This window comes from Molossus molossus, unplaced genomic scaffold (assembly GCF_014108415.1).
Source record: "Molossus molossus isolate mMolMol1 unplaced genomic scaffold, mMolMol1.p scaffold_m16_p_8, whole genome shotgun sequence".
NCBI lineage: Eukaryota > Metazoa > Chordata > Mammalia > Chiroptera > Molossidae > Molossus > Molossus molossus.
This window is the reverse complement of record NW_023425402.1, coordinates 81,218,870-81,231,816: the sequence shown is the minus strand read 5'-3', so window position 1 is coordinate 81,231,816 and position 12,947 is coordinate 81,218,870. Positions and strand designations below refer to the sequence as shown.

Here is a 12,947-nt window from a genome sequence, read left to right as displayed (position 1 = left end):
ACCGGCCGCATCCGGCTTTGCGGCCACACTCCCTCAGGGCACAGGAATTTCCCGGCAAATTTTCTGGGTGCTCAAGATATCATCTGCCCAAGTTCACTGCCATCACATGCTGTGGATCTTCTCTGTGGCTTAAGTTAGCCCCTTCCTTTATAATTTCCAAGTTACGAAGTTAACCTCGGAGTCTGAAAGTAAACGGGATTTGGCAGCTCCCCTGCACCAGCCCTAACCCTTTGCGCAGGACCGGAAACAGAAACACGTCCAGCAGGATCCCGCTCACGGGCTCGCTCGTGACTGGCCGCAGGTAGGGTGGCGGCGGCGGGGGCGGGGTCAGCAGGGCGGAAGTGGGTCGTGTGGGAGCGAAAGTAGGCGTGTGGGAGCGGAAGAAGGGCAAGGGGGGGGGCGGAAGGGAATGTCAGCTCCCGGGTGGCCTCCCAGTCTTTGGCCGTAGGGACTATTTTTTCAGTGTCCTCTGGGAGAAAACCTTAGCTTGTCACTGTCTAATGGACTTGAGCGTTTCTCCACAGGAATTCCGAATCAGGAGCTGACGAGGCCCAGCGGCGCGGTGCCCGCGAAGCCGCCGCGCGGCGCACTGCCCTCTGCTGGGCTGGGGGATACAGTGCACAGCGCTGCCGCCGGACTTGGCCAGGTGAAGGAGCGGGTGGGAAAAACTTTCTTGAGAAGGTGGAGAAATAGCTGAATTGGGAGGCATTATTTCAGTGCACTAATTTAAGACGTTGTGTAGGTTGAGAAGGCCTAGAGTTGGCTTGGCATTTCAAGGGGGCATTTACAGGATGGCAGAGTTTTGTTTTGGTTTGCTGAGGTGCAGTTGTTGTAAACCAGGAGATCGACCACACTCAGACTCAATTTTTCAGTTTTTGAGGATGTTTTACTACCTGCGCAGGGACTGCAGCAACCTACACAGAGGAGAACTGCAGCCCCGAGCTCAGGGGGAGGGTTGCTTAAATAGGGCAGGGGTCATTCAAGAGTTTAGCAGAGCAAGCAAGCTGCTTGTACAGAAGTGGAGGCAGTTAGCGATAAGCAGGAGGGAACGGAGGTGGGAGGGAGCTGAGGCGAAAGGGAACTGGGTGAACTGGGTCAGCATACATCTACTCTGCTATTCATTTCATTATCCAAGTTTTTAAAACTAACAAATTCGAGACGGATATCAGCGGTCAGTCAGGTGCAATACACACATGTTGAACAGTTACAGTTTTATGGGGTAAAGGGAGCTTCAGTTTCTCCCTATCAGTTTCTTTACAGAGCATGCAGGACACTCTGGCCTTGGGGCCGTTTCTGTCCTCCCTTTTCTTGAAGGATGTTGCTTTTCAAATTTCCAGTGAAGGTCAAACTCTGGTTAATTTTTATGGGGCTAAAGCCCTCTATAACATTCCCCATTGTTCATCTTGCTGTCTCTGAGGTTGTTAATTAGGGCAGCTTAAAGACAAGTTGGATTCTAAGGACAGTGAGCTACAACATTCCCCCCTTTTCTTGAGAGTGGATCAAACCATTGATTCACAATTGTCATGGGGAGACAATCTCTAGTTGGGTTGTGTTAAGACCCTAAGTTTTATTGATTAGACTCTCTCTCGGATGAAGGCTAGGAGTCTATTAATTAGGATGGATTTATAAGTTATTCCGATTAATAATAACAGTAGGGGCCCTGCTATAGCTGAAATCAGGGATGTTAGCTATGATGACTAATTAAATAAGTTTTCATATTAATTATGGGAGACCTGTTCTCCTTTTCTTAGTTTCTTTGTCTTAGAGTTTGGATGCTCTATCTGATTATACCTGAATGGTTGGCATAGAAATAGCAGGTTTCACCTAAGGCTGCATATAGACCCTCTTCTGGTTGACATTTTTTAAGATTTTTAAAAAAATGTTTTATTTCTAAGTACCCAGTTCTACTGGGGTCTAGATCTATAAAGATTCCCCTGTACAGTTATAATCAGAAAAATTAGAGTCCCGATAAACATAAGAGTCTCATTTTAAGGGATCTGGAGAGGTCTGCACCGTTCATTCTGCTTTTTCTGCCTTCAACCAGGAATGATGCAGCTAGACCGGGATGCCGTTGACCTTGATAGCTGTTGGTGAAGGCAGGATGACAGTGTATGGTCCCTTCCAGGCCAGAGTTAGTCCTTGGATGGTGAATTTCTTTATTTGCATCGAGTCCCTGGCTGGAAAGGGTGCACAGAGTCTGAGGTGGGCACAGGCAGGGCATCGCAGATGTGTTTATGGACGGCCTTCTGGGCAGACTGCAGGGCCTGTAAGAACTGTAAGAGGGCGAGGGGAGCAGAGTGGTCCAGTTTTCACCGGTTTCTAAAGTAAATTTGGTTAAGATTTCCTTTAAGGTCCTGTTCATGCGCTCTACCTGCCTGGAACTCTGTGGGCGGTAAGCACAATGGAGCTTCTAATTTATATTTAATCCCTTAGAGATATCCTGTGATATCTTTGCTATCAAGGCGGGGTCATTGTCTGATCTAAGGGTCAGGAGTAGCCTAAACCTGTTACTCCCTTTATTACATCCTAGACTGTAATTATATTAGTAGGGGCAAGTTCTCCCCTCTCAGTGTCTTATCTTCTTCCCTTCCTGAGTAATCCTCTATTCTCCTGTCTTCCTGTAATATGTATGCCCCTATCTTTCTTCTTCCTATCTTTTTATTTTCTCTGCATAATCCTTCTTCAACTTACATAGACTCTCTGTGACTTTTCTAGTCCCTCCCCTGACATGAACCTGAGAGGTTGCTCAATCTATCTGCTGTCTGCATATCCCCTAGCCTTTTTCTTTTCCTCCCCATTTAGACCTATATATTCCTGCTTCCTTCTATCTTTTCCTTTTCCCTGTGACCTTATTGGACATTATCTGCATCCCAGGAGTTCAGTAAGCTTGGTGTAACCTAAGAGGGTAGGCTGGTGCAGCTGGTTGACTAAAATCCGACCTAGAGCCTCTGGGACCAACAATCTCCCAACAGGCAGTGTCTATTATTCGTTGATTTTCTTTATGACTTGTTTCTGCTCAGTTAAGTCATTTTCTGACCCAGTGTAAGTAGGAGTCAGAGGTGAACTTGGGTTTGGTGTGGTAACTGCTATCTGGAGAGGTCCCCACTGGTTTTAGGGCCACATGTCGATCTTCCTTATTTGCAGCATGGTTTCCCCTTGTCTCATCAGAGAGCCTGGATTAGGGCTATGAGTTCAGTCTATCGGGTTGAAGTTCCCCTACTTAATGACATGGTCCAGAGTTACTATTGCTGCCCTGGCATACCTGATATCTTCCTGGACATAGTTGCTGCCGTCCGTAAACAATACCTCATCTGATGATGGCAGTGGGTCATCCCTGAGGTCTGGGTGGCCATCTGCAGTGTTGATTTCCTCCAGGCCGTCCTGCAGAGGTTACTCCATGTCATCATCTGGAGGCAGGCTGGCAGGATTGACGGCCAACGTCTTGGGGAACTTGATGCAGAGGCTGGCTTGGAATGGCAGTGGCCAGCAATTAAATGATCTCTGGAGGAGATCACGTCCGAGTAGGGGGTATGGGCACTCCGGCAGGAACAGAAACAAATGAGTTACAGTATTTTTCCCAGGGTCTATAATCCTCTTTGAAGTCCAGGGGTAGGTTAGGGCCCCATTGGCTCAGTCAAGACTGAGTCTGCTGCACCAGTGTCTATTAGGAAACTAACTAGTTTATCCCCTATTATTTAGTAGTATTCTGGGTTTCAGAGGGCTCAGTTGGAAGGAGCCCTGGCCCTGTCATTTTTCTAAATTAAGGATGGCTTTTTATTTTGTTTTTCTATATCTGACTTTGTCTTTTCTATTCCTAACTGGTACCTAGGCCTGTGGTCCTGACCCTTTCTCATATTTCCCTTCCTAGGGTGACCCTATTCTATGTGCCCTGTTTCTCTTAAGGCTGCTATTACTACCTTTGCTAATTCAGCCAATTGGGCCAATAGGCCTTACAGGGGAACACGGTGAAAAGTGTTCTAAGGAAGCCCTTCCCCCCACAGTATTTGGGTCCTGCTGTGGGCAGAGGAATGGGAACATATCCTCTGACCCCAGGTTTACAAAAGGACACAGGAAAGGGGAGCAATGTCTTAACATTGTTTACACGGGGCAGAGTGTTTTTTTTTTTTTTTTAACTCTCTAAGAGAATTTCGTATCCATGCCTGGGATCCCTAAAGTTCAGAGAAGCCTGTTGGAAACTAGTTGCTGTCAAACCCGCTGTGGACGAGCAGCCCAGGCTGGCATTTCAATGGTTAAACAGTTTGCCTGTGAGAATATTATTAAGCCTTGCAGAGAGGCATTGAGACCTCATCATAAAGAAGCTAGTACATCTGAACACATCTATATCCATTCAGACATTGGGTCCCCCTATACACAGGGGACACAGCAACTGAGGCTCTGAGAGAAGCCTGCCCTGCCGACAAGGCAGGAGAAAGCGGCAAAGAATCATCATCTTTTTTTTTTTTCTTTATGTTAATTTTTATTTTCTATCATAAATTTTAAATCTTTATTATTTTTATAATTTTCTTTTCATAAAGCCCTTCTCAGGTGGAGACCCAAGTACATTAGAGATATCATTTTATTCATGCTATAGTAACTATAGTTCAGATTTATTTATTTATTTTTTCTATTTATATGTGAGTACATTATCGCACCATGAAAGAAAAAACTTTTTTAGTTAAACTAAAAAGAGCCTGATCTTTAGGCCTCTGGGGCTTAATTATGTTCTTTCTTTAAATAATTTAAGTATGACTTTACAAAATATATTATAAGCCCCTTTAAAGTGAGGACTGTTCGCATAATCCACAGCGTTAGCAGAGACCCACATATAAGAGGCATCTGTGCATCTGCTAAGTGAACAAATAATCACTCTTAGTAGTGTGTATGCTCTTGCATTTGGAGTGTGTTGTCCTCTTATCTATATTTCAGTGAGGAAACAGACTGTGTTAAGCCATCTGCACTGATTTGATTTCCTTTTATAAGGAGAGAACATAAATCTTTGAGGAATTCCAGGTCTTATTGGAATGACTCAAAACTAATTCCAGGTCAAGAAAAAGTTTCTTAAAATTCGAATCCTGGAAAGGTTGTCAAACATATTTGACCAAAAGATTATATAGTATTATATATATAATTAAATAGTATTCAATTATTTATTTAAAGTGACAATGACAAATGTTAAACATAAACATAGGTCAGTGAAACTTCAGTTCTTATGATTTAAAAAATGGCTGTTTAAGGAATCAAGTACTTGATTAACATAACATAAAACCATTTCAATAACATATATATAACTTTTGCTTTGCAGGCAAATATTGGGGAAAAAATTGTTTTCCCCTTTTAACAGGCTGAAAAAGAACCAAATAAATTCTATATTAATTTATTTTATTTATAATTTCTTTCTAAGATTTTTCTTAACAAATATTTTAACTTTTATAAACCTTTTTATCTAGTCAGAAATAACCAGTTTTAGAACAATTTTAAATATATATATATTTCTATATCTTATATTTTCCTTTATTAAAACTATATAATTTCTTTTTAACCTAATCTGAACTTTTAACTTTTAGAAACGTTGAATATTTTTTCTTTTTTTGACAAGTACAAGTAATTAACATTCCTCTGATTAGCAAATATATTTATATTTGCAATAGACATTTTTTGAATCAATAGATCATTAACAGATCATTATTAACTAAATTCATTTTCTAACTTTTCTGTAATAAGAACCCAAAGTAGGCAAACTCAGTTTAATTGACATTTTAGTATACCTCAAGGGGGTCCTGAAGGATGGGTTAGAATTTCCTCGGGGGCTGGGAGGAGTTAACTGTCCTTCAGGACAGGTGGAGGCATTGTTAACAAAACTTTTTTCCTTTCATTTGAACCTCCAGACACTGACATTTCTAATCCAAATATTAATGTATACCTTTGATCAGGGTGGGGAACCCCGTACATAACGGACCTCACAGCAAACAAAAGACTCAAGTCAAAAGACCCTTCGGATGGCTAATTAACTCGGAATGTTGGCCACTCCAACTCACAGAGGGTCCGGAGGACCCCAGGATCGGCTGGTGTTCTGCAGCCTTGGGATCTCCTGGAAAAGTCAGAAAAGTTAGCAAGAATGCATTCAAGGGGGGTACGGGGCGTTGACGGTCCTTGTCCCAACCGAAAGCAAAACAGTTAGAGCAGCAGAGAACACGGAACACAAATAGACAGACAACCGCGGTCAAAACACAAAATACTAATTTCAGAACAGATGCACCCGAAAGTGCCAGATGGAAACCCACCGGTTTCCTGCACCCAAAAGTGCCAGACGCACCCGAAAGTGCCAGATGGAAACCCACCGGTTTCCTGCACCCGAAAGTGCCAGATGGAAACCCACCGGTTTCCTGCACCCGAAAATGCCAGACGCACACGAAAGTGCCAGATTATAACAGATTGGTACCAATTTCAGAACAGATGGAAACCCACCGGTTTCCCAGGTCAGGAGTCGGCGTCCCGACCCTGAGGGGGAAGTGCGGTTGAGCGGCGTCCTGCCCACAACAATCCCAGAACGCTCCGGAGCTACCGAACAGAAAACAGATGGAAGGGGAAATCCCTTACCCAGATCCTCGAGGCTGAAGTCTTAGTCCGAATTAGCCGAATTGAAAGCCAGAACAAATGTAGGTGCGGAGGGCAACGAGGCAGCCCTCTGCGTAGTCTGAGGAGGTCAACCCCATGGAAAAGGGGGACCTCACAGCTGATCTCGCTGGGGCCTCCAAATGTAACCCAGGAGATCGACCACACTCAGACTCGATTTTTCAGTTTTTGGGGATGTTTTATTACCTGCGCAGGGACTGCAGTCAACCTACACAGAGGAGAACTGCAGCCCCGAGCTCAGGGGGAGGGTTGCTTAAATAGGGCAGGGGTCATTCAAGAGTTTAGCAGAGCAAGCAAGCTGCTTGTACAGAAGTGGAGGCAGTTAGCGATAAGCAGGAGGGAACGGAGGTGGGAGGGAGCTGAGGCGAAAGGGAACTGGGTGAACTGGGTCAGCATACATCTACTCTGCTATTCATTTCATTATCCAAGTTTTAAAAACTAACAAATTCGAGACGGATATCAGCGGTCAGTCAGGTGCAATACACACATGTTGAACAGTTACAGTTTTATGGGGTAAAGGGAGCTTCAGTTTCTCCCTATCAGTTTCTTTACAGAGCATGCAGGACACTCTGGCCTTGGGGCCGTTTCTGTCCTCCCTTTTCTTGAAGGATGTTGCTTTTCAAATTTCCAGTGAAGGTCAAACTCTGGTTAATTTTTATGGGGCTAAAGCCCTCTATAACATTCCCCATTGTTCATCTTGCTGTCTCTGAGGTTGTTAATTAGGGCAGCTTAAAGACAAGTTGGATTCTAAGGACAGTGAGCTACAACACAGTCCTGGGCAGGTAATCTCCCCAAGGACATCTGTAAGTGCCCCACTCACTACTTATTTACTAAATTATCTTGCTAAATTAAAACTACGTCATTTGCTTCGTGCAGCCAAGTATCCAACAGTAACAAAAAAACTGTCCAACTCATTTTTGGAATGTGTTCTAGAATTTTGTTGAGCTTCAATAACCCTTTTATTGCCACACACATACAAGGTCACAAATGTAGAGGATCAAAACCACAGATTACCTAAATTACTTACATATTGAAGGACTGATAAGGACTTTGAGAGAAAATCTACATCGACCCCACTCCCTTTTCCCTTCTGCATCGGAGAGCCTACTGTTGACCAATTAATGCTGTGCATGCTCGAGGTATAGCGATAAACTGGACATGGACTGGAATTACAGAGGAGCCCCTTTTGTGAAAACCTGTAACTCTCTTGGATGAAGTAAGCTCTAGGGGAAATGTATAAATTGTGAAGTCTATACCAGAAGGAAGGAGTATAGTGATCTCATCAAACAGCTGACCTTGACATTTTGTGGGCATGAGGGGAAAGATGAATGCACAAGCAGTCGGGTGGAGCACAGGCAGTACTCATTGTTCCAGGAAGAGAAACCAGCTTGCAGAGAGGATTGGAGTCCAGACAGATGAGTGGTGGAAATAATAAACAGGGTAGGTGGAGAGTGGGTTTGTGGACAGATTTCGAAGCTACCTATGGCATTATGCATTCTTGAACCTAGTATGCCAAATTATTACTGGCAGATATCATTTGTCAGACAATGCTCTAGACGCTGCAGACACCCTTCTGCAGTTAAATCTAGTGGGGAGATTTGGTTAAGGAAGTAATTACTTGAAAGTGTGTGTGAGTGTAAATAAAGAATACAAATGATAACAGACATTTAAAGAGAGTATTTTATGTAGTCTAGCATACAAGGAGATGACCTGGAGTTACTCAGAGGAGGAGAGAAGTGTATAGTTAAGGGATCACGTGTACAGAGGCTTGGAATGAAGAGAAAACCTGAAGGATTTGGGGAACTGAAAGAAGTTAATTTTGACTGTGTGATGAAGGGTGTGTGTGGCATGTAATGAAACTTGCAAGGTGCATCATATAATGACAGCTTAACACATTTTGACTGCTCACGAGTTAATTCGTGTTTTCCTGCCCAAACGTTACGGATCATGCATGAGTTGACTTGGGTTTGCACTTGCATTAGCTACTTCAGTTTTTGAAACTCAGGGTAATATAGGATTATTGTATTTGTGACTCTTCGCCCTGAGGGTCGAAGTTTGAAAAACAGCACACCGTTCTATATTCTTGAAGTAGCTACGGAATGGATATCTGCTGGTTCAAATGAGTGCGGCTCAGAACCTAATGTGCAGTTTGCCCAAAAACGTGCGGTCCCTGGTGTATGTCTTAGAGATTTCTGTGTGGTACGCAATGTGTTAAAGCCAAAAAAAACTTGAGCCCTGGCCAGTTTGGCTCAGTGGTTGGAGTGTCGGTCTGTGGACCAGAGTCCCGGGTTCAGTTCCCGCTAGGGGCACGTACCAGAAAAAAAACAAAAAACAAAACTTGAAGACCAGGCCATGTACTGACTGTCTGAAATAGAGTCTTTCAGATTTTTTGTTGTTTACTACCTACCTTAAGCTGATTGATTTCTTATTAAGTAGGCAGTTGTGTTAATTTTTTGGTTTACTAAATTTCAGAATGTGTGAAATGGATTTTAAGAGAACAGCTAGCTTATTCCCTGTGCAGAGAGGAGAACTCTTTGATCACCTTTGCAGAACTTCCAAAAAAGGAGAGAGTGACACCTTTGATCTCAGATGTCCATGGGTCTCCCTTCTCCTTCCCTTTTCCTGTGATATGGTTGGACTAAATCTGCTTGAGGCAGAACAGCAAAGCACACTGCATGACATGTTTTAAACTTTCACTTTGCCCTGAAGAAAGTTTATGAAATTGTAAATGCCTTAGGATCTGTTCATTGTATTGTGATTCTAGAACAAATCCAAAATGCTGATTGCTTGTTTATACAAATTTATACATGTTTATACAAAACTTGAATCTCAACCCTGTTCCTTCACTTGTACTTTTAGGTACTATAGTAGCATAATAGTAGCTAACATCTTGGCATCTCCTCAGCACTGAAGCCTTTGTCTCTGAAATTAGAATTGGGATGAAAGTGTACATATAGGCTATTATATTTCTAGAATTGGTGTCTAAACAGAGGTCAGCAAACCTGGTAGGGCCCTTGAGTTTTCATGTTACTATTTTGTAGCACAGACAAGGGAAGATGAGAAGAGGAGAAAAAAGGAGAGTTAGTGGAAGAGGGCAGGAATGGTGGGGGGAGAAGAAAGAACGGTAGTAGAGAGGACGATACATGAAGTATTTATAAGGTTTCTTCGGAAAAATCAGCATAGCAAATATTTCTCATGAGATAAAATATTAGTTACATAGATAATTTTGTAATGATTTAAGGATAAGGAGATGTAGCTCTGATGGCCTCTGTACCAGTTATCTTATTGTTGTTGGACTGGAAGGAGGAGTAATATATGAAGACAGAACAGACTCAATACAATGAAAGATGTTGTTTATTGATGCTGTTATTTCACAACAGTAATGTAAAATGCTAATGATTTTATTAACCATATGCCATTATTTTCTTGTTCAATTCTTTGTTCTTTTCCCCAAACAGAATATCATGGAAAACACAGGCAGTCCAAGGCCTTACCAGATTTCTTTGGCATATTTCTTTTATGCTGAAGTCATGGTCATTGTGGAAAAGATCAAGACCTCTGCCCCAATTTAGTTTTCTGTTGAATTGTCTTTTGTATAACTGACATATCCCTAGAGGCAAAACATGCATAGGGCATTGTCCATAAAAAAGCAAGCTTGGGTATATTGGAGGGGTTGGGGGTTGAGGCAGGGAAGAGAGGGGAGGGGAGAAGGAGCGGGGAGGGGGAATCTTTTGAGTCTAAGTACACATAGTAACAGTAATGGATGTCACAAATAGAGTTGAAATCAGACACAAAAGAGTATACCATATTATTCAATTTATCTAAAGTTCAAAGCAGGCAAACTAATCTTGGATATTAGAATTCAAGATAGTTGTTACCCTGATTTGGAGTGGTGATTGAAAGGGGCACAATAAGCTTGAGATTCATGTTGTCTGCTGAGTGCTATTTACTTAACTGTATTCACCTTGTGCATACTTTTCTGAAGATAGGTTTTATGTGACAGTGTTTACATAAGAAAAGCTTGTGGGCAGAGCTGAGATTACCGGAGATGTGTCTATGAAGTGGGAAGAGAAGAGTGACAGAACCCTGGGGGATACAGAAAGCACAGACACACACATTCCTATTTCTTTTCCCATTTTCCTCAGGACCCCTTTCCAGCATTTTTTATGAAAACATTACATAAAGTAAGGGTAATGCCAAGAATCAAATTTCTGTTAGAGAATGGGATTGTTCCTGTAACATTTTTACACTGAGACTGTTTCTGAGTGGACATTTGGACAGAATTTCTTTTTAATTTGGAAAAGTTAAAGAGTTGGAAAAAAAATCACTGTCATGAGAAAGACCACCTGGAGTCAGAAGATGGTGCTAAATACAGAGCAGCAACGTCCTTCTAACCATTCTAGTGTATTAGATCCTAGTAAATGCACTGTAACTATGTCATATCTCAGTGATTTACTGAAATGATGTACTTTGTGAATTATTTGGTTTGAGAAAGGGGGAAAAGGAAAAGAATTCCATACCGTCCATCTTTTCAAAGAAGGCTTTTAGAAGTGGTTAAGTTTTCCCAATTAAACAGAAAGGTCTATTAACAAAAAATTATACAAAAGTATCTGTTCATTTGGACTACTGCATGCTTATTTCTCTTTTCCAGAAATGGCAAGTCTTTTGAAGACATCATCTATGTCTGTAAGGACAAAATTGATACATCAAACAGGATTGTCCCTTTATAATACATCTCATGGCTTCCATGAGGAAGAATTAAAGACGAAACTTCAGGAATTTCCTGGTGGATCCATTGACCTTCAGAAGAAAGAAAATGGCATTGGCATACTTACACTGAACAATCCGAGTAAAAGGAATGCCTTCTCGGGTATAGAGAGCTTTCTTTGGCTTGTTGAAGACTGACACTAAATCTAACCTGCTATTACATGACTCTTATCCTTACTCTGGTGACATAATTCTTGAAAGTCATGGTACTCTTTGTAGAACATGAAAACAAAACAGAATTATCATGTGAATCGTGAACATTTTTACTAATGACTTTTCTTTCCACTTAGCAGAATTCAGAGATGTGTCTCGCTATTAGTGTTAACCAATAGAAATACAAAGCAAGAATGCAAGACACAAACGTGAGCCACAGATGTAATTTAACATTTTGTAGTAACCATATTTTAGAAAGTAAAAAGAAACAGGTAAAGTTAACTTTAATATTATAATTTAAAGTATTCAAAATATTTCAACATGTGACTAAAATAAAAGAGAGATATTTTCCTTTTTTAAAATACTGAGTTTTTGGAATCCAGTGTGTATTTTACACTTAACTGCACATCTCAGTTTGGACTAGCTGCATTTCATATGCTCAGTAGTAGCTACATGTGGTGGTGGCTATTTTAGTGTAGCTTCATATCTTCAATGGGTTCAGGGAATAAAAGCCTAGGAAATTAATATTAGCCTAGGAAAAATAAAATCAGGAAGGTAAGACTGCTGTAAAGAATTAGATTAGGGTAATAGTCTTAATTTACCACACAATAGCTACAAATATATTAGTAAAATTTTTATTCAAATGGAAACGTTAATTTGATGCCTAATATTTAAAATTAATACAAAAAGAGCTACATTAATGGGGCTAATGGTGTTTTGGGGATAGAGGGCAGATTGGAAGATGATAAAGAGCTCCATACCACACAACCCCCAAGGCCCTTGTTTGGGAAAGTTACCCAACCAGATACTCTTTAAGCTTCCTTCCAATTATTACCATGTATTTTACAAAGTCAAAAAAATGAGTTCGAGATTAACTGCTGGTATAGATTTCTCATACTCAAGGCCAGCATTGTTATTTTTTAAGCTTAAATATTAGGAATGATTGAAAGTTCGTATTTACCTATATAGATTTATTCTCACTTTAAATGTGTTTTTTTCTGTTAAAAAGCAAAACAACTATTAGACTGTAAATCTCTTGAGAGCAAGAACTATATTTTTAAAGCACCTAGGGCATCCTTGGGAAAGTCTGTTGTTTCAAGTAGGTCATAATTAGCAATTAGAAAGGATATCCCCATTAGTCATTTGTGAATCAATGACATTAGTTTAACATTCATTATGGGAACATTTCACTCCTGGTTACTTTGAAAAATGGCAAAGAAAATAATACTTCTTGACATAATGGGGTTTAATTCCAAAGAAGTGAACATAGTTTAATGGGCTGTATATAGTAAATTTTGAAACTTCATGGTACAGCTTTTGCCAATTTTAACCTTCTGTTATGATCTTTACATTGGCTTCTGAAGCATCTTATTAAGCAGAGTAAAAAGTAATCA

General features: G+C 41.1%; 1 protein-coding gene across 5 annotated transcripts in view; it reads left to right on the top strand.

The window, feature by feature from the left end:
• The first annotated feature begins 530 nt into the window (after window positions 1-530).
• ECHDC1 (ethylmalonyl-CoA decarboxylase 1) overlaps window positions 531-12,947 on the top strand; it is a 28,393-nt gene continuing 15,976 nt past the window's right edge. The window contains exons 1-2 of one of the 5 annotated variants that reach the window (XM_036249280.1): window positions 531-646; window positions 11,285-11,503. In XM_036249280.1, coding sequence (XP_036105173.1) covers window positions 11,287-11,503 — 217 coding nt within the window. In that variant the 5' untranslated portion in view covers window positions 531-646; window positions 11,285-11,286. Of the gene's footprint in view, window positions 647-8,009; window positions 8,074-11,283; window positions 11,504-11,693; window positions 11,826-12,947 lie in introns of those variants that run through there. The other 4 variants (XM_036249276.1, XM_036249278.1, XM_036249277.1 and 1 more) reach the window with 4 other exon arrangements.